The sequence below is a fragment of the Syzygium oleosum genome, unplaced genomic scaffold (genome assembly GCF_021117445.2).
Source record: "Syzygium oleosum isolate NSW1041296 unplaced genomic scaffold, Sole_v2.1 Sole_v2.03, whole genome shotgun sequence".
NCBI lineage: Eukaryota > Viridiplantae > Streptophyta > Magnoliopsida > Myrtales > Myrtaceae > Syzygium > Syzygium oleosum.
In genome coordinates, this window is record NW_026607487.1 from 9,437,616 (window position 1) to 9,457,784 (window position 20,169).

The 20,169-nt window shown below is 41.4% G+C and overlaps 3 protein-coding genes across 7 annotated transcripts; 1 reads left to right on the forward strand and 2 right to left on the reverse strand.

Moving 5' to 3' along the window:
- The first annotated feature begins 1,809 nt into the window (after positions 1–1,809).
- LOC115679041 (metal tolerance protein 4-like) lies at positions 1,810–6,321 on the forward strand. The gene is made up of 7 exons (XM_030602574.2): positions 1,810–2,167; positions 2,884–3,053; positions 3,376–3,574; positions 4,772–4,950; positions 5,106–5,256; positions 5,487–5,617; positions 5,903–6,321. Exons 1-7 carry the CDS (start codon positions 1,963–1,965, stop codon positions 6,074–6,076), a joined length of 1,209 nt encoding a protein of 402 aa, XP_030458434.2. The 5' UTR covers positions 1,810–1,962; the 3' UTR covers positions 6,077–6,321.
- Positions 4,881–10,788, reverse strand: LOC115679043 (protein PHOTOSYSTEM I ASSEMBLY 2, chloroplastic). Of its 5 annotated transcripts, XM_056309503.1 has the most exons (8): positions 10,611–10,787; positions 10,253–10,359; positions 9,684–9,764; positions 9,368–9,533; positions 8,751–8,843; positions 8,193–8,323; positions 7,991–8,046; positions 7,484–7,878 (listed from the first exon to the last, which is right to left on the reverse strand). In XM_056309503.1, exons 1-6 carry the CDS (start codon positions 10,681–10,683, stop codon positions 8,193–8,195), a joined length of 651 nt encoding a protein of 216 aa, XP_056165478.1. In that variant the 5' UTR covers positions 10,684–10,787; the 3' UTR covers positions 7,484–7,878; positions 7,991–8,046. The 5 variants fall into 5 exon arrangements, with proteins under 5 accessions (XP_056165481.1, XP_056165478.1, XP_056165479.1 ...); XM_056309506.1 differs by lacking the exons at positions 7,484–7,878; positions 7,991–8,046 and adding an exon at positions 4,881–5,291 and having other exon boundaries at positions 10,611–10,788; XM_056309504.1 differs by lacking the exon at positions 7,991–8,046.
- Positions 10,789–12,385: 1,597 nt separating this feature from the next.
- On the reverse strand, positions 12,386–18,235 carry LOC115679040 (casein kinase 1-like protein HD16). Its single transcript, XM_030602573.2, has 16 exons — positions 17,487–18,235; positions 16,744–16,872; positions 16,550–16,623; positions 16,366–16,435; positions 16,235–16,290; positions 15,514–15,585; positions 15,307–15,401; positions 15,160–15,226; positions 14,932–15,061; positions 14,637–14,855; positions 14,411–14,550; positions 14,050–14,224; positions 13,830–13,920; positions 13,557–13,714; positions 12,797–12,985; positions 12,386–12,690 (listed from the first exon to the last, which is right to left on the reverse strand). Exons 1-16 carry the CDS (start codon positions 17,874–17,876, stop codon positions 12,631–12,633), a joined length of 2,115 nt encoding a protein of 704 aa, XP_030458433.2. The 5' UTR covers positions 17,877–18,235; the 3' UTR covers positions 12,386–12,630.
- Positions 18,236–20,169: the final 1,934 nt, after the last annotated feature.

Here is a 20,169-nt window from a genome sequence, read left to right on the forward strand (position 1 = left end):
GGAACTTCGGGTTGTCAGTGGTGTGCATAAGCTATAATTCAAACCTAACATAACTTTATAGTGGCACTCAAATGGATATCTTGTATACCTTTTAACAGCATTTGGGATTTATGGGACCACATAAAAAAAATGCAAAAATAATGAAACAGGACGTGGCGATGTGATCCATCCACACAAGCAAATTCGAATAAAAGAGAAGTAAACAGGGGTAGACAAGTCACATGCTATGCGTTGGGTTTTTGTTTTAGAGCAGAAGGTCCTGAGTTTAAATATTTTCAGGCCTCTATCTGTCTCCCTAATAGCATATTTCCACACTTTAAGCTAATATCAAAGTCCAGTTTACGAGTGAATGGGAGTGTTAAAATATTTAAATATTAAACCGTGTCTTGATCTAACGGTTTGAATTTTTTGGGTTTGATATTTTAACAAATTTCTTGGATGCATCATAAAGTGCATCTCAATTCGTGAACATGTAGCATCTCACCTAAAATTTATCACTGCCATATTTTTTGCATATTAGTTTAGACTTGCTCATTTTAATATATAAAAAATAAAAATCTGTATTTAAACTCGTTCACAGTCATTCACTAATTATCGATCCCAAAGTCCAAGAATTAATACGTAGTGTTTTGGAACGGTAAAATTTCTGACAGTGGAGAATTTCGTCCACCCAATATCTTAGTTGGCGAGTTATTATAAATCTAATATGAAAATTACCCACATCTTTTTTATTATTATCTGTCATATTTTATCTCTTAACTCACTTTCGAACTTTTGCCTACCTCTTTGCAGACCGTGGGAGTCGAAACCCACGTCTGAAACTAATTATCTTCAAGTAAGAAGGGTGGCTACTGGTGCAAATCTCAGTGATTAATTATCCATATTTTATTTTAATGAATTATGCATACAAATCATTTCCACATTTGTAAATGTATCACGTCACATGACGTGGCATTCGATTTTTGTTGAAGTCAAATGATAAATTGCCACGTGTCAGTGAACATAAATAAAAGAAATTAGAACTCTCACTTACTTTTTTTTTTGCCTCTCTCTTCTCCCTCCTCCATCTGCAGTCATCGGAGGAGTTGTCAGAGCCACATCTAGACTGACCGTCCATGGTCGAGCCACCCCCTCCGTCGTCACGGCGGCTCGCATTCGTTTCTCGTCCATGGCCGAGCCAGCCAGCCAACCACTTCGTCGTCTCTCCTTGCCACCCCTCTGTGCATGAACAAACCCACAATAACTTGTAGCTCGCTCACGCTCACGGCCATGGCTCTGCGTCACCAAATCCGTCGCTCAGCCGCCGGGACGACGGAGAGGGTGAACGCAAAGGTGACATTTTCAATTAATTAATTATTTATTTATTTATGTCTACGCCATCGACACGTGGCAATTTGTGATTGGGATCCAACCAAAAAGGAACCGTCACGTCACGGCACGTGGTACGTTGTAATATCTCCATCACCAGAGTTTGAGATTGGGAAAAGAAGAGAAGGATTTTGTCCGCCGTGCTCATGGGAGTTAGGTCCCTATGATGCCGCGTGCAGGGTTTTTCGTACAGGTTCTTGCTCGATGGACGGCTGCGATTGTTTCGGATCTCGGGACCAGGCTGGGAAACATAAATCGACGGGGTATGAAGAACGAGCGGCGTGGCGATGGATGGACGGATGAGATCGACTCGCGCGCGCGCTCCAGGTTGAATAAAATATTCTTCGCCCGTGTTGACTTTTCGACCAACGTTCATGGCCAGTTCAGTTCAGCTACCTCCCTCTTCCTCCTCCTCCTCCTCCTCCACTACTACGTTCGTCGTCGCAGGCATTAATTACAAAGCAACAAAAAGTAACGATGGCTTCTCCTCCCACTCGGTGAAGCTCTCGAATCGAATCCGACGGACCGAAGCGAGCTCCCTCTCCCTCTTCTGTCTTCGAGGTGGGGGGCGGGGGCGGTGGTGTTTCGGAGGCGATGGAGGATCCGGGCGGCGCGGGATCGCCGTTGCTGGCGGCGAGCGCGGGGCGGAGGAGCGGGAGATCGCTTCGCCGGAGGAACTCCGTCGACACTCTCAGGGCCGAGTTCGTCGCGAAGCTGCCGGAGAAGATCCGTTCCGGCCTCGACGTCGAATCTGACCCGTGCGACATCGATTTCTCCAAGACCGGAGGCTTGAGCAAAGGTCTCTCTCTCTCGCTCTCCCTCTCTCTGTGTGGCTTTGGTCGGGTTGCTTGAGCTTCGGTTTCCTTTGTTTTTGGGCCTTTTGGCATTTACGGAAGGAATGAGGACGAGGGTGGCTCGATAGTTGGATGGTTCGACCTCATTTTTCTTTCGTTCATGGCGCGCTTCGAGGAACGGAATGAAAAAAAGTGCGCGGTTCGTTTTTTGGTCTCCTCAAGTCCTCATCCCGATGAGTATCTGTGATTCTTGTACTGGTGTTTCTAGCCTTTTGGGTTTTGTGTCTTGTCCTTTTTCGCTTCTTTGGATGGTTCGTATTGCGTTGACATGCGAAGCGTCCACCACAAAAAGCAGAAGAGAGAGAGAGAGAGAGAGAGAGAGAGAGAGAGAGAGAGAGAGAGAGAGACGCCTCTGTTTTTTTTTTTTTTGTTGTCTTTTTTGAATCAAAAGTATTCATCCTCCATTTACTTATTCTGTATTCGACATAACTTTGTTGTCGTGTGTTTTGCTTGCGATGCACGATCCCTGTAAGAAATGTCCTTTTCTCCAAATTACATGCCTCCCTCCCTGCATCTAATGTCTTTGATCGAGCATCGTGTGCAAACAACTGCTTTGCTCATGTTCAAGGGATCTCCTTTCCCTTCTATCATGAAGAAAATTCCTGTTGGTCCTTGTCCTGTTTGAACAATGAAGCAGATGGTCTTGGATCGTTGTTAACAGGAGAGAAGGAGTACTATAAAAAGCAACTTGAGACCTTGAAATCATTTGAAGAAGTGGACACTGTGGTGATCTCTGATGGTGTAGACGAGGAAAATCTGGAAGAACAAGCGCGGCACGATAGAGCGATGATGATATCGAACTATGCGAATGTCGTGCTGCTGGTGTTTAAGGTGACATATCCGCCAGTCTGTTCTAATTCCCAGCACAAGTGTATTGTCTGTTAATCTGCTGGTTGAATATGCGCAATGCAGTCGAGGTGCTTGTCGCATCAAAAAAGCCTTTTCTTTTTTTCAAGGAAGGCATTGCTGTTAAAGTCAATATCGGCATTTGATGTTAAACTTGTTTGAGTTGCACTTAGATAGTGTTTCTATTCGGCATTTCGCACGACGTTAGAATTACCTGGAGTTGTCTAAAGCTCGATGTTGTCAAATTAATTGTACTCACATTGCAAGTGCTTGAACCATTCACAGTGGAACATGTGTTATAATACAGATCTATGCGACAATTAAGAGTGGATCAATAGCTATTGCAGCATCTACATTGGATTCTCTACTTGATCTCATGGCTGGCGGCATACTTTGGTTCACAAACCTGTCGATGAAGAAGATTAACATTTACAAATATCCCATTGGAAAATTGAGGGTGCAACCGGTAGGAATAATTGTCTTCGCAGCTATCATGGCTACTCTAGGTACTTTCTCATTCGTCACTTCCCTAAAGATTCTTGTGGGGAGTATAAGCTGATGAGGACTTCGTGGCCCTTAATGCCTAACCTCTTAACAGCTTTCATATTTGGCTTAACTTAAGAAAGTTCCAAGACTTTAATCATTTTGAGAAAATAGTTATTTGAGATGTTGATTCTCATGGCTAGCCTTTCAGGACTGGCTTAAAAAAATTGAAGCATTTTAGATGCTTGTGGCTGCTTGACTTACATCGAAGTGTATGCTCAGCAAATTTCTTTTCTGCAGCCCAAAGTATGAGTTCTGAACGACTATTCATATGGAGAAAAAATTTGGTTGCCTATGTTGTCAAATCAATGAGAAGGGATGGAAGTATGCATACTTAAGCAAATTATGCGGTCAATAGCATTCCTCAAGAAATTCAGCATGGTTTGAAGTGGGTAGTGTCATAACATGGAAGATGTTTGCTTTGTTCCTTTTTCTTTTTTTTTTTTGACAGTGCAGTTATCTCGGTGTTGTGCGCTACTGCAAATAAGCAGCAGATGGCTCCTCTCCTACTCTCTTACCTCCAATGACATGGATGAATGCAATCTGATTCAGGATGTTTCATTGTTTTTCAACAACCTAATCCTAGTCTCCTAGCAAAAAGAAGAAAAGAACTTATCCTAGTCGACTTTCCATTCAAGTGCGAAGGAAAATGCCTTTGACCCACCACTTTGGAAGGATGGGCTTGCTCAAGCTCACTGGGCGGGGTAACAAGCTCATTCAAGGGATTATTTTGGTTGATAAAAAGATCTACAGATAGACTGTATATAAGAAGCTTAGAGAGAATTGTCAATGTGCCAGACATTTGGGTGTTCTTGAAGCCAAGTTCTCGTCCTTATAATTGCAAGGGCGTGGGAGAATTTTTTCTACCATTTAGTTCATTAACCTTACCGATGTTTGACGGTTAGAGATTTTTTTCAGTAAATGGGCAGACCATATTAAGAATCGACAATGACCTCATTCGATGAGTGTATTGATTGACTAATGCTTTGATGACTTGACATGAATATTTCAACACAATTTTCTAAGAAAGTTCCTCTAAATCCAGTGAGGGAGTTGAACTAAACATTTCTACTTATTGATTCATGGAAAATTCATAATCTCAAACAAGTGTCTGGATTCTGAATAGGAAAAAGAATTGATAGTTATCAATTTTCTCTCAGGCTTTCAGGTACTCATCCAAGCCGTAGAAGAGTTAGTCGAAGATGAAGCTTCTGAAAAGATGAGTTCGAGCCAATTGGCATGGCTATACTCAATCATGTTATCTGCTACTGTTGTAAAACTTGCTCTCTGGATTTACTGCAGAAGCTCACCGAATGACATCGTTCGTGCTTATGCTAAGGTGTGACTTTAATTGCTCGTCTTAACCTATCTTCTGCCTTGACTGCTATTTACATCATAAGATTACATTTCCTCGTGCATATATCAGCGAGTAGATACAAATCTGTTCAGATGTGTGACTTGAATACCTGAATTTCAATCACTGCCTACTGTCAGGATCACTATTTCGATGTGATAACAAATGTAGTAGGTCTCGCAGCGGCAGTTCTTGGTGATAAATTCTACTGGTGGATTGACCCCGCCGGTGCTATTTTGCTTGCATTTTACACCATGACCAATTGGTCTGGAACAGTCCTGGAAAATGCAGGTATGTCTTTTTATGTCATCACTATCCTCCTCGATCTGTACATTGCAGGTAATCAATTAACCTTGACAATAGTAAAGGTCGATTGAAAAACCTTTAAACAGGGGAAAGAAAATCTCGTGGAGGGGTCAGTTTTTTTTTTTGGTCGAAAAAAAAAAACTCAGGACAATGCGATGCTGATTTCAGACATGTTTCACACTAAGTACATTGACCACGTATGCTTTTTCATGCAGTTTCGCTCGTAGGACAGTCAGCGCCTCCAGAAGTTTTGCAGAAACTAACTTATTTGGTGGTAAGACATCCTCAAGTCAAGCGGATCGACACTGTCCGTGCTTACACCTTTGGCGTGCTTTATTTTGTGGAGGTGAGTCCTCAAATACAATCACTTTCTTTCGTCTTTGAGAGCCATGGATAGCTACACTAGTGTCTCTGGATTCCACCACTACGACGAGTTTTGTTAGATGGTAGCCAAACTGATGAGTGCTGGTTTGTCGAATGAATTCATCAGACTTTCGACTTACTGTGTTTTAGTTTAGTGTTGTCTGAACCGAGTCGATCCCTGATGGATCGCTTGTTTAGCAAAACGTTGACCCGTTGTGCTTTCAACTTCTTGGTGAACAAAAATTGGTTACTGTATGATTGTGATTAGGTCGATATCGAACTTCCAGAGGAGCTGCCGTTGAAGGAGGCCCACCAGATTGGGGAGACCCTCCAGATAAAGCTCGAGAAGCTCTCGGAAGTCGAGCGGGCATTCGTTCATGTCGACTTCGAGTGCGAACATAAACCAGAGCACACCGTCGTGAACCGGCTTCCGGACAACTAGAATCTGGGGCTGTGAGAACATTGTCCGTCGCGCATGGAAGACGAGATTTTCCTTCCCCAAGAAGGAAGTGCTCGTCGACAAATGCGTTTGCTTCGGGACGGAATGGAGATTTTGTATCCTGCATCTGGGTTTTTTCCCTCAGCAGCATCACAACTTTGCCGGACCATTCTACTGTTTCATTTCAAAACGGCCGAAGTTTTGTCTATTGTTACTAGATTTCCGAAAGAGTTGATACTTGTTAAAAACAGTTCGATTAAAGAAAAGGTCAGATGCCCCAAAAAAAAAAAAAACATGAGGACAGAAATATTCATTAAAAAAAAAAAAAAACCATCCATCCGTTTACTTTTCAAGCTGCAAAAGTTGAACAACATTTTGGATATATGAAAAAAACAACATTTTCCTGTAGTTAATAACCAATCTTTCTCTGATCTTCTACTAAATTAAGATGTCAACACCTACGACGAAAACATTTTTTTTTATTTTATTTTATCAACTTTTATTTATCTTTCTCACTAGCACCTTTAATTTACTCATCGAGATGAGGTCAACTAAAAGGCCAACGGCATTCCGCTTTCCTTAGTTGATGATAGCACGTTCTAATAACTTACCGACTTTTTTCCCAATCAGAAAATCCAGATTAAAAAGTCGGCAACTTAGAAAATAAATATATTTTGACAACTAACTCAAATGAGAATTGGTAAAGAATTTGTAGATGGTTTAATCATAGAAATGCCGATAAGTCATTTACTGAAACTCTAGTTAGTAATTTCATAAACGAATTATTGAATTTAACCGCGTAGCCAAGAAAACTATATAATATATCGAAAAAGATAAGAAAAATTGATAGTTCAAAGAAAAATAAAATTGATAAGTACCTCAAGAGAATTTATAACCCAAAACTGGTTGTAGGCGAAAAATTAGAACGTCAATCTATATGAGGTTGGTAATTTCAAAAAGGAATTCGTAAAATTAAGGCGTTGATAATAAAGCCAAATAAAAAGTTGGAAATTCAAAAGAAAAATAACGTCGGTAAGTAACTCAAATATTTAGGGTATATACTATATGGTAATTTAAAGGAAAAAATTGATGAGCCCCGCTAATTATTATTCTAATAAATATTTGTCCGTCTATTGAAAAAGAAATCAGTCTTACGTTTGGATATTACTCTATTACTTATACATAGCTGTAGAGGTAATGACACCCTGAGGGCCTAACCTTCTTTTTTAATTGCAGAATAGGATGGCCCGAGTCCAATCAAGTACTTCAACTTTCAAAAAATGCGGCTTCCAACCTGGTTTTTAAGCTAGGTCAAATAATTTTTAATCCTTTTTTTAGGCCAAGGGTTGTAGAATTGGGGAAAGAGAGTGGCATTGGGTGAATGATCGAAGGTGGAAAACCATGGACGTGCACCAAATTTTGTGGTGTTGCAGAATTCTCTACCTGCTCTATAAGTACATACATGAGCATACAATAATCCATCAAAACTACAGGTGTTTCTCAAATTGCAACCCAACCAAAAAGATTATCAAAGCATCTCTAAAGAGTGACCCCCAACCGCATATAGTCTGTTTTCCTTGGCGAGGAAGGCTTTACTATCTGCGGTGAGAAGAAAAGGAACTATACCGGACCGACGCGAGCTTTGAGCACTCTTAGGATTACTCGAGAGGGGAAGGATGAAAGACATATTTACCGGATGCGGCCGATGAATGGAATTTCAAAGCCATGTTGGACGGACAGCCTCTTCTTTGTCCATCCTTCGGAACTTGGAATCATAAACTGCGAGTCACAGAGTCACCAGTGCCCTACACGAAGTACAAGTTGGAAGGGTAACAAAAATCACAATTAGCAGCCATAAGACCCTTTAACTGGCGAACCCCCAAAAATCGTTAGCGAAAGAGAACGAACTTTCCACACCTAAATTGCAATTGCAAGGAGAAGAAATGTTTTTCGACAATCGACATCTACTTTCCCTGGAAAAAAAAAATGGAGCTTCAAAATGAAAAGCGCACACGCGAAATTCGCAGCAGTTAGTCTAGACCTTTCAAATGTCAGAACAGAAGTATAAACATGCTGGCAAATATCAGTTACAACAGGTGGAGGCGGCGAGAGAGCTCACCTAAGAATTTGGGAGCAGACGGCCATTGTACATCTTATCAAGTAACTGGCGAGCATCAGGCCTCCTAAGGAGACCTTTGTTGTTAGGTAAACCAGTCCCTAAACAAACAGGGCACACAAGTTTCCCTCGGCCTGAAAACAATGAACAAATCAGTGATGTAGGTTCAAAATACTTTCATTTTGCATCCCTCATATGTACTTTTGACTGGAAAAAAGTTTTTTGGTGTATTGTGTCAAGCAAGTAGAGATTTTTCCAAAACTAGATATAGAGAGAGTTCTCAGAGACCACTGAAACATTCTCCTTCTGTGTCTATGCAGGGCAAACAAGTAAAAACACTGCATTAAGCATATGCAACAGACGATGGAGTCTTAAACAAGAGAATGATGCAAAATCTTGATGAGCCCCTACATCCAAAGTTCAATGTCGTTTGTCATGCTACCCTAGATAATAACTGTTGGAGAGAAGCACATATTTCTGTAAAACATGAGCAGTGGTGACGGCAGAGACCAATAAGGGAAAAAAAGAAAGAGAGTAAATAGACGAAGTTTTGGTGCATACCATAACAATTTGGACATTCAGTAAACTCATAAACATCCTTTGCCCGTTTTCTGTTGAGAGCTTTCCATTTTCCTGTACCACCACACATGTCACCTAAATGAAACAATACAAGTTGTGAATTTTAGGTGGCAGCAGATATAGCTATAAATTGCAAATCACTAAGACGAGAAAAACTATCCGATGATTCTTTCAACCTCATTTAACAACTTTTTACGGAAGCAAGATGAAGGAATTTTATAACCATCAATGTAATTATAGGTAAGTGATAAATCACATGACCAGGGACATGCATCTCAATACAGCTAAAATAAAAAGATCCTGTAGTTCGACAATGACCCCTCAGGAGCAACTAACAAGTTCAGAACATTGGGTGCAAGCAGAATTTTGGTTCTCAACTGATAAAAGATAAATACTTGATATGTGAGCAACTCCAATATTTAACAGAGCACTGTCGCATTGCAGTCACTGACACTGCTGCTTACAATTCTCATGATAAGAGATTACAAGCAATTGTACAGCATTGCACTCCCTTTAGATGTATAGGATGTGCAAGGATTCAAGAAGAACATAACGATAACACTGAATTTTTAAGAAGGGAAAAGAGTTAAAAATCTTACAGATTATAGCACCACCGCCCCCACAGTTTCGACAAACAGCTCTTTCCTTTGCATCTGGGGCAGTTGCCCTCGGCAGAGCTATAGATGAGCCGGACTTACTAATCAATGTCAAAGACGAACATAAACAGGTGAGACACCAGCGCCTCGAGGTTGACAATTGAGACTCCTGTAATTGGAAACGGGCAACGCTACATATCAAACTCAACCATAAAAGAAATTACATGAGTACATTTATGATGTTCCATTGGAAGATATGAACCTCGTAAACCAAACAGGAAACCTCACTTACTTAAAAACAATGAAAAAAAAAATTAACCTTATCTCTTCTGTTCGAATCAAGTATTAAGTTCAGGAAGGGGAAGAAACTATGGTCTTTTCTTTCGGGGAGTAGTTGCATCTGTGACTTAAGGCCAGGGTCCATGACAAAGGAGAGTAAACCATCAACGTACTGCGTACGTGAAAAAGAGAAAGCATGAAATTGCTGAAGTCACTTCCCTGTGCACCAGGACACTACTACAAGGCTCTCACTCTATCAAGAACAAATCCAAAGCCCCAAAAGGAAGTGTCTTCCTCTTGGCAATAATGCAGTCCGTCGCCCTCCTCGGATACAAACAGAGAGGGTATTTACCGTTATTCCCTCTGCATAACCAGATACAGGAATTTCACACTCGTGCAGAGCAAAGCTATTAACAATTGGATTGCTCGCAGCAATGGAGTGTTGGCCATAGGGAGATTGCAGAGAGCCCCAACAGGTAAGAATAACGAATTGCCCATTTCGACTCATCGCACATGGACCCTCACCAGGCAACATTGAAGCAGGCATCAAACAAAGAGGCATGTCGGACAGGATTTAAAATCAAGAAACGGCGAAGCGCGGAAAAGAACCTTGGAATTCGGCGTTTCTGGAGGCCGTGAGCCTGAAACCCCAGGACTGTGGCCGCCATCTCCTTCCAAGCTGGACCTCACACGAAACTCAACCGACTTCGAGTTATCTGCCAATCCGTGTCCCCAGCGGATGATCAAAAACAACAGCACGGAACAAAAAGCATTGCTTTTTTTGCACGACTCGGAAAAGTAGCAAGGGACTGGACAGCAAGAATTGCACGACGACGGCTTTTGAAGATTCGGGACGACTTGGAACTCGCTAACGCAAAAACCGCCGAAGACCCATGATTCTCGTCTCACGTAACTTGGAAATTACGAGAGAGAGAGAGAGAGAGAGAGAGAGAGAGAGAGAGCTCACGGTGATTGCGGGGGAGAGCTGGGGCGAAGGAGAAGCGCGGTGGGACAGCGGAGAGATGAGAGGAGGGCGCCATTGTCGCTCCCCTCGAGCTCACTCTGTGTGTGTGTGTGTGTGTCTCTCTCTCTCTCTCTGTGTGCAGCGAGACAGAGCTCGTGGTGGTGCTGATATTTTTTGTGGGAGGGAGGGAACCAACGTGGATGGATACAATCGGAGTTCTCTCTTCTTCTTTTCTTTCTTTTGTCTGATTTTGTCGCGTTTCCCGCTGCAAAAGGACATCGTCGCCGGATCAGGCAAAAACACGAATGGAAATGTTATCGAACCGCCAACGTTTTCCGACCGGGGCGTGCGTGTCTTCTGCTAATTTAATATGTCTTTAGATGTCTGTTCGCACGAAACAAGTCGGTCGTGAGCAAAGAAAGGCATTTCTACCGATCTCGTTCGATTGTTCGTTGAAAACCCTTGAGTACCTGTGTGATGCGACTCTTGTTTTTAAAGAAAAAAAAATGAGGAAAAGTGCAAAAAAAGTCCTAAACCTTTTGCATTAGTGCCAATTTAGTCCTAAACCTTTTTTTGGTACCAATTAAGTCCTAAACCTTTTAAATTGGTGCCAATTAAGTCTAAATTTTAAATTGGTGTCAATTCAGTCTCTAAACCTTTTTTTTTGTGCCAATTTTGTTCCATTGATTTTGATCGGAATTTACCGACGTGGACGCCTGCCAGCCGTGCGTCGGCACACGTGAGCTGAACAACTTTAATAATATTTTAATATTTTTTGAATTTATTTTTTTCCTTTTTTTTTTTTTTTTTTTTTTTTGGTCTCCCCTCCTTTCCTCTGGCGAGCTCAACCTCACCGGAGGCCGCGGCGAGGTTCGAGCCTCGCCCGACCAAGGCGAGGCTCGCCTCGCCGCGGCCTCCGGCGAGGCTCGACCTCGCTAGATCCGGCGAGGTCGGGCCTCACCCGACCATGGCGAGGCTTGCCCTCGCCGCGGCCTCCGGCGAGGGCTCGAGATCGGCCAGAGGAAGGAGGGAGAGACCAAAAAAAAAGTGGAAAAAAAAAGAAAAAAAAGGAAAAAAAAAATAAAAATTCAAAAAAAATATTAAAATATTATTAAAGTTGTCCATGTTGGCATAATGCAAAAGGTTTAGGACTTTTTTGGCACTTTTCCCAAAAAAAATGTGACGAAATGCATTAAGACGCGAAAATCTTTTCAAATGATCGACGGATTCTCTCAACAGACCGTAGAACTCCCCAAAAGAATTCAATTGTCGCACAAACTTTTGTCATGTCGGCTTGGTATTTTGGGAGGGTTTTCGAATGGATACAAATGAAATCGAACCGTATTTTGCAGCTTGTGGGTCGGTTTGGTTTCGATTTGTTTGACGGACTAGAAGGCAATACGAATCACGAACCAGTTTGGGTATTGATGTGACTCTTTGTTATTCATGTCGTTGTTCTACTATTATTATTGTTATTATTAATATCAATCTCCATAAAACCAGTTTCTATTCCAGAGTTTCTTCTATCCTTTTATTTCTCGCATTATGAGCCTCGGTGAAATACTTACCTTTTACTGCCCACATTGACCCTTTCGAATAGAAGAATCCACATATACAACATAGGTTTGGTTTCGATTGTCTTCATAGGGCGTGTGATCTACTAGTACTTAAATTGTTTAATCGCAAAATCAACGCAGTTGATCTTTTAAGTTCTATGCTCGTGATTCTCGCTTGATTTAGTTCAAAAACCAAAGGCTTTGATTCCACACAAAACCATATACCAGAAAACAAGCCAATGATGGTGCAGGATTTTTAGTAAAACCAAAAGAAGATTCATTATCGCTTTTATGTCGGAAATACAGTTCAAGCAAAAAAATAAGGTCGGAAACACAGTTGCCGAATTTCTGCAGCAACCGAGACCCTGATTAATATGACTTTACAATTGACTAAGCTAAATAAAAAACAAAATACATCAATATGGAAGTCCATCTCTGCTATTACAGATAGCACAGCAATACCGCGATTAAGATACAGTTCGCCCATAGCACAGGCATGCGAGATAGAGATTCTTTGCCCATTTCTCCTGCACCAAAGGATCGGAGAAGTTGAAGTCGTTCTTCCTTGTAGCAAAAAATATTCCATTTGCATAACTTAGATAGCCAGTATTGTAATAGTTTCCAAGCCTGTACCTTTACATGCACGCTTGGAAATTGGGATGTGCGCAGAGTTTCCTGAGTTTCGTCACCAGGTTTGCGTCTAGGGATGCTCAAAACCAGGGCAGATTGATCCCAAGTTGCTGCAGTGGATGTGATACGATACCCACTATCCCATCGTCTGTGAATGCCCTCGCTAGGATACATGAAATCAAGCTCCACAACCTGAAAAATAAAAATTATAAGTGCAAAAGGGAGACATGTGATGTAACTCTCGGGCATTGCACAAAAAAAGTAATGGCAAAGTATCCTGTCCTATTAAAATCCATTTTAGATGTCATGCACGTTGCACTCTAGCAGAAAACTCCAGGAAAACAATCCAGCTATCACATTGGGCCATTTAAAAGAGTTCCATACAATCACATCAATCTCAGAAAACATTTCAGCTAGCATCTAGCTTTGAACTAAACAACGGCAGATATTGCCTGCTTCTCCGTGCTCACCCAAATAGAGGGAACTTCTATAAGGGGATCAACAACTTCAATCAGCTCAGCTGTCATTAGGACTCACACACTGGCACTAGTTATCAAGCTCCTGGATCCCAAAAGTCTATTCATTTACGCAAAAACATTCACACTAAGAACAGAATTACTAATCAGTCCAAATATTCTCCCACTAGAAAAGGAAAAGATCATATCACGAGATTGTGAATGCATTCCGAGAGAGAGAGAGAGAGAGAGAGAGAGAGAGAGAGAATAAATAAGTATTCAGTCAGTATAGTTCAGTATAGTTCAACCTGATCACTGAATCCAGCATTGCGAGACATCACAATACCCCACCGGCTCCCAGCTGTGGCCATGGAGGTAACATGAAACCCTTCTCTCCACTTCTTGTTTATCCATTTGAAAGGAAAAGACTCGCTGACTTTGTAAGACTGCTGAGTGTACTGGGTACCTGAAGATACTCCATCTATAAGTAATTTTCTAACAGACCACGTCAGGAAAAAGATTGAGTTTTGCATGTTCTTTTAACAGGATAACCATTAAAGCAACGATGGGAGAAAACAAACCTTTAGACATGACAACCAGCGAGCTTCCATTATTACAACCAGCAACAGAACTAATGTAATAGTTCTTTTCCCATTGTTCCATGATCCATTCCTACATATCAGAATCGTCAAAATTTGATTGTTAGCGTATCTGTTCAAATCTAAAATATGACGGGCATCCCAAAGAGCAAGAGAAATATTAAATAAGTGGATAGTTAAGCAGAGAGTGTGATAAATGAACCTTGTGTAAAAAGAACGGTGACAACTCATACACTTGGCTTGTAAAACCAGTTCCAGCATCCATTATAAGGGCCCAGAGATTAGAAGACGAGGCCACACAACTTATTAGCAGACCATCAGCAATTCCTCTCTCCACATGTTGACCTAACCTTGCATCTGCTACATTGTAATGATACCTGCACATAAAATGAGGTCATGACTGCCTAATACACACTGATCAGCCATGTCCCAAGGACAAGGATGTTTTTTTCAGAAAGGAGTATCCACAAATTGACATGTCCATTCATTTCATTGTGTAGAAATTCTCTCCCTAAGTAATGTTCTTTCTAATCGCAATTCTTCAAGATACAACCATGACCTACCTCTGCTTCATGGGTAATCTAGCATTGTATATTGAAATCCATTGGGTAGCTGGAACTCCCAGGCGAACCTTCTTCTTTGGTTGCCCATCATCTTCTTCCTCAACATTCAACCTTCCTCGCTTTTGGCCAACTTGGACAGCCTAGAAATTGTGACGCTAAAATCGATGTTATAGCTGCAAACACCACTCACAATTAATTTAATATGTAGTAAACACAAAGGATTTACCTTTTGAGCACCATCGGTGTTTATTGGCCTCACAGAAGGATTTGGACCAATTAAACCATCAAACAGAGATATCAACTTCGAGTAGTTGGGCTCTTCATCGAATTTCATATTCACTACAAACTCCAGAAACTGTTTCAAAGGTGGAGGGCAGAAGCAGCATAACATTTCGGGCGAAGTCGCCATCTTCTTTTTGCAAACTAGGAAAGATTTGTTGTCCCCCTAAGAGAAATAGCAATTGTATATTCTTAAAATAAGTTTAAAGGACCATAATAAAGTCTGTGTTCAGTGGCTGCACCTGATAGCCTTGCCAGGGTAACCTGCCTCGATGTAGAAATATTAATGTGTAAGCAAGAGATTCCAGATCATCTCTTCTGCTAGCAGTTCTCCCTAAGTGAGCATGAACACTAGCATACCGTACCGTCCCCCTGGAAAATTGCAACAAAAGAACATGGGAAAAGATATATCACATTGCATGTACTTAACTAAAGCACCATCCAAGGGAACAAAACGAAGACTAATTTACCTAAACATGTCAGGCCGTTGATCATACTCAACATGACGCCCGCTGGAACCATCCCTCCACTTTGTTGCTGTAAAATTAAATGTCAGAAAACTAGTTAAAAAAATGAAACACATAGCATTCAACGATATTGTTGTCAATCATGCTCACCCAATCCCAGGTCAACAAGAAACAACTTTTTCTCCTGTTGTGTGGATGGCTGACCAAGCAAAAAGTTCTCTGGCTTCACGTCTCCATGCACATAACTAGTACCACAATGTCAGAGAATGGAAAAAAGAAAACCAACAACCAATCACTCCTCTTTTAAACCAATCCAATTTTCAAAGGGGGAAAATCCAATGAAGTAAAACATCATACCCCTTTGCGTGCATCTTCTCAAGGATTGACAACGACTCAACTGCAATACAAGCTACCATTTCGGAAGACATCCTGCATGATACCATCATTATTAAGCAATGATTGACAATGAGAAAATTATAGTCATTTTGAATGTTGAGAATAAAAAATTCCACTCCTGAGTTTCTAATAGCTATCTCCATGTGCTATTCTATGCCTTATGTCTCCATAGGGCAGAGAGCATCCAGCCTCAACTCAACAAGACATAAGCTACTACTTTAACTTCTCATTCGCAGAGCCTCTGTCCAGCTGGAGAGCAAAGACTTTGTCTAAATCAATACGAGCAAGCAAGAACAAATATGCTACAGATCATACCAGCAATGATCTGAACAAACTAATGCTCAGAAACATGAATAAACACAAGATACAGACTGTCAGTACCATGCTTGTTTCTCTGAACTGCCCCTCAAAGACAAGCCAAGTCAAAAGTAAAAGTAAAGAACAAATCATGCTCCCCAAAAGACCATGAGAAGTTTGTATTACATGGTGCAAAGTGACTAGAAGATTTCTCTTGATCCTGTAGACATTAAGCACTCATGTTGCTGAATTTATTGTTAAAAGCTACAACTATTAAATGGCATACTCACAGAATATTCAGAATCAGAACTTCCTCTGATTAGATGGTCATTATTCAGTACGAGTAAGAACATATAACAGCAAAAATAAAGATAAAATTACTTACGCCTGTCCAGAGGTATTCCACACATCCCACAAGCTTGGTCCAAGCATGTCCATCACCTGTGAGTAAACAAGTTAGAAGCAAGAACTAGACGTGAGTATACATAACAGCACGAGAGACAAGGTGACTCGTACCATCACATAATACTCTCCCTGTCTTCCTTTATAGTGCACCCTAGGCACTCCATAACTACCACCAAGGGCACTGTCAACAACAGAAAAACAGTTAGGTACATGGCGCGGGCCACAGCGAGGGTGTTGCAGCCCTCGCACCTGGACAAATTAAATATTCTAACTATGGGAAAAGATTAATACTCACTTGTAAACTTGCCATTCATATGGGGGACCGTAATTACAGCCCTTGCTATTTCTATGCTCAAATTTCAGGGCAACCTGATACAGATGTCAGCAATGATACGTAAGAAAACACCCGAACAAATTGTTAGTAAAATAAAACAAATTAAAAACCAAGGACAAGATATTCACAGCGCATATGATGCCTTATGCTCTCACCTCGATAGCTCCTGGACCTGTTGATCGATCACTTCCCCCTGTAACACGTCGACCAAGAAACACTTGACCAAATCCACCTTTGCCCAACTTCTTTTCTATCTTGTAAGATGGTGATCCTCCCACTTGTACCTTCATGTATATGGAAGAAACAAAGAAGTTAAGATAAATCCCTAAATAGCACAGCAATTATCTTTTTCCTCAATCTTGATCCACGGCTACAGAACAATCAGATATTTCACAATCACTCAACATAAGTTACGTCGAACATCTTTTGAAGCAAGTCATTATCAAAAAATTAACATGATATACTCTTGCAGTTCTTCATGCCATGACATAAGATATTCACCAAAATCTATGGTTGACAATCCAAAAATATGCCACCAAAATCCTAAAAACCTGCAGCCTATAGACTGCAAGAACAATCCAATTGCTTTCCTTTTGATTAGGTAGCGGATCTTATTCCACCTGAAATGCTCAACACATCAAACAATCAATAAGTGGATTGACAAATTTTCAGCTCAATCTAATCACCGAGCTTCCAGATTGAAGATTCTGACCATAAGGTCGATATTATACCAAATTTTTACTTTAATTATATTTAAACCACAATGCAATTAAACAATCAAAGATATCATAACACCAGACTACCACAAAAAAACGACCTTCTCATTATCCATATCTAGCACCATCCAACCGTACCAAAAAAACTGGAAAACAAAGAATGCCAAAAGAGAAACACATACACGTTCGGGGAAAGGTGCCGTGCTGCCTTCTTCTTCCTGTCCTCCAGCCTTGTTAGCACTCAGCCCGCCGCTTTCGTCGCCCATCGCTTCTACCTCGACCTCCTCCTTGTCGCCTTCTCCGCCCTCCGCCTCGACCTCCCTCTCCGGCGCGACACCGGCCCGGCCTCTCCTCCCCTTCTTCCTCGCCGCCGGCTCCTCGGTCCCCAACTCCCTCCCTCCCCTCGCCCTCTCCCTGGCGACGGCGGCGCGCGTCTTCACGTAGTTCCCGGCGGCGGCGGCGGCGGCGGCGGTTGGCTGCTGCTGCGGCTCCGGTCGCCCCCGCGGCGGCTCCGATCGCTTCCTCGCTAGCGGAGCGCGGCCTCGGCGTACACCTCTGCGAAGCTCGGGCATCGTACGGCCTTGCAACCCATGCACCTGGAGCAGAGGACCAGCTCTTGTCTCATCATATAACCTCAGCTAAGCTCCGGAGCGCTCCGCACTGATCATGGTCAACAGCAGGCGATCGGGAGGCGCGGGGGCGGGGTCCGGCGGTGAGCTCGGAGATCCGCCGGAAATGGGGTCGCCGATCGCGTGTAGCGCTGCGCTCTGTGGATCGATGGCGATTTCGACCTCCCGAGCTCGAATTCGAAGATATAGGGGGGCTAGGGTTTGGTGTAGAGAGAGAAAGAAGAGAGAGAGAGAGAGATTGAGGTCGGAAAAAAAAGAGAAATTTACCGCCGACTCGAATGTTAGGTAGTGCGGGAACAGGGAAGAGGGTAATGAAACTTTATTTCAATATTTTCTCTTAGGATAATGAAATGGTGGTACGCCCTCAAAAGTATATAAATGTGAATTTCATTGTTATGCGACCCGACTTGCACATGTGTGTGTGTGTGTTTTCTTTTTTTCGGGGTCCTCCTATGGAAAAACCGGAACCCGATCCCGATCTCGATCCCGGCCTGATTGATTGTAACTTTCCCTTTTAATGTCAGTAACGGGCGTCAGTTTCATGCCGTAATTCCTCTTCACGTGACGTAATTTGTCTTCCGTCAAGAGTTTCGTGGTGTTTAAGTTGATGACATATTTCTTTTTCCTTATTTTCGGTGAATCACCTAATGGATCGTAACTTTTCGCCTGGGTATGTAAACTTACCTCGATATAGTAATGTAATTTTATGGTAGAAAATATTAAGGGTGAGCGATTTCAGGTTCCTTACAAGTTCAAGATGGAACCTGAAACCTGCCCTCGGGTACAGGTTCCTCATCTTTTGGAACTTGAAACCTACCCATTGGAACCTGGAACATACCCTGTCACAGGTTTCATGATAGGTTTTAGGATCTAACAGGTTCTTTTTTTTTTAGTTCATTTTTAGTTAAACAAAACGACAATGAACGCAACAACACTGAACAAGCTTATCATTCATCAAAGAGAATACAAAAAGACTAGTTTTTCTACATTATTATTCAAATAAATACAATTAAAATGAGAAATCATTGCGTGAATCGATATTAGAGGTGAGTGGTTCCATGTTCTATACAGGTTTCATGTGAAACCTACCCATGATAATAGGTTACTCATTTTTTGGAATCTGAAACTTACCCTTTCACAGGTTCCAGGTCGGTTTCAAGGTCTACCCAGGTTCTACATGTATTATTAATTGAACAATTGCAATGAATTATCACCTTTAATGACTACCATTTGCTGCTATGATCCACTGACCACAACTTATATTTAAACACACGAAAAATATGAAACATTAACAAGTCATGAAATGAAAGTTCAGACTAGTAGTTCTAGATTATATACTCACTATCTAACGCTATGAAACACCACAGAATCACGCGAAGACATAGACAATAAAAAACACAACAAACATGTTTAGGTTTCAGGTTCCAGGTTCTAGGTTCCACCTACCTAGAACCTGAAACCTACTCGTCGAAACAGGTTCCCTAATTTTTGGAACCTGGAATCTACGTTGCATACCTTGGAACCTGGAACCTACGGGTTCTCAACGGTCAGGTTTTTAGATTCCAGGGTAGAACGTGGAACCATGCTCACCCCTAGAAAATCCTTTTGTAACTTTTATCATACGGTGTCATTTCTCTTCGGTGGTTGTAAGTTCTCTGGATCCTGTGATTTGTAATGTTTGACCGAAATTATGATCATGCTAGGTTAGCAATAAAATTCTTCCATATCAAATGCTAAAAGTTTTGCGCCTTATGTGTTCATAATCTCCTTACTTATTGTAATTTTTCTTAATCAAATGTAAGTTTGATCACCTTTGCGTCTCTAATCTTCCTTTCAATCGGAGTATGTTATGAATAAAAAACCAATCTTGCCAAACAGATCTGATGGACCACATACTTTTTCTCTTTTTTGTACACACATTTGATATTCCTTTTTGCGTTGCATTTCAATTTTGAATTTTTACAGGAAAAAAAAAGAATTTATGAGAACTTCAAGTTTTTTGAGGATTAATGCAATTATTAAATAAAATAAAGTAATTTTGAATATAAATATACACACACTTCTCTTAGTACCACGAATTCTTTAAATTGTCCTTTGAACCGAAGTCCATTAGATAAAATTCGGAGTTCGGGAAGCTTATGGATTTGTCGTACTTAAGAGGGGAAAAGGTTTATGGGGATGTATGGCTTGACGGAGAGATTCTTTGAGATGGCAGTTCGAATGGCTTGAGTTGCTG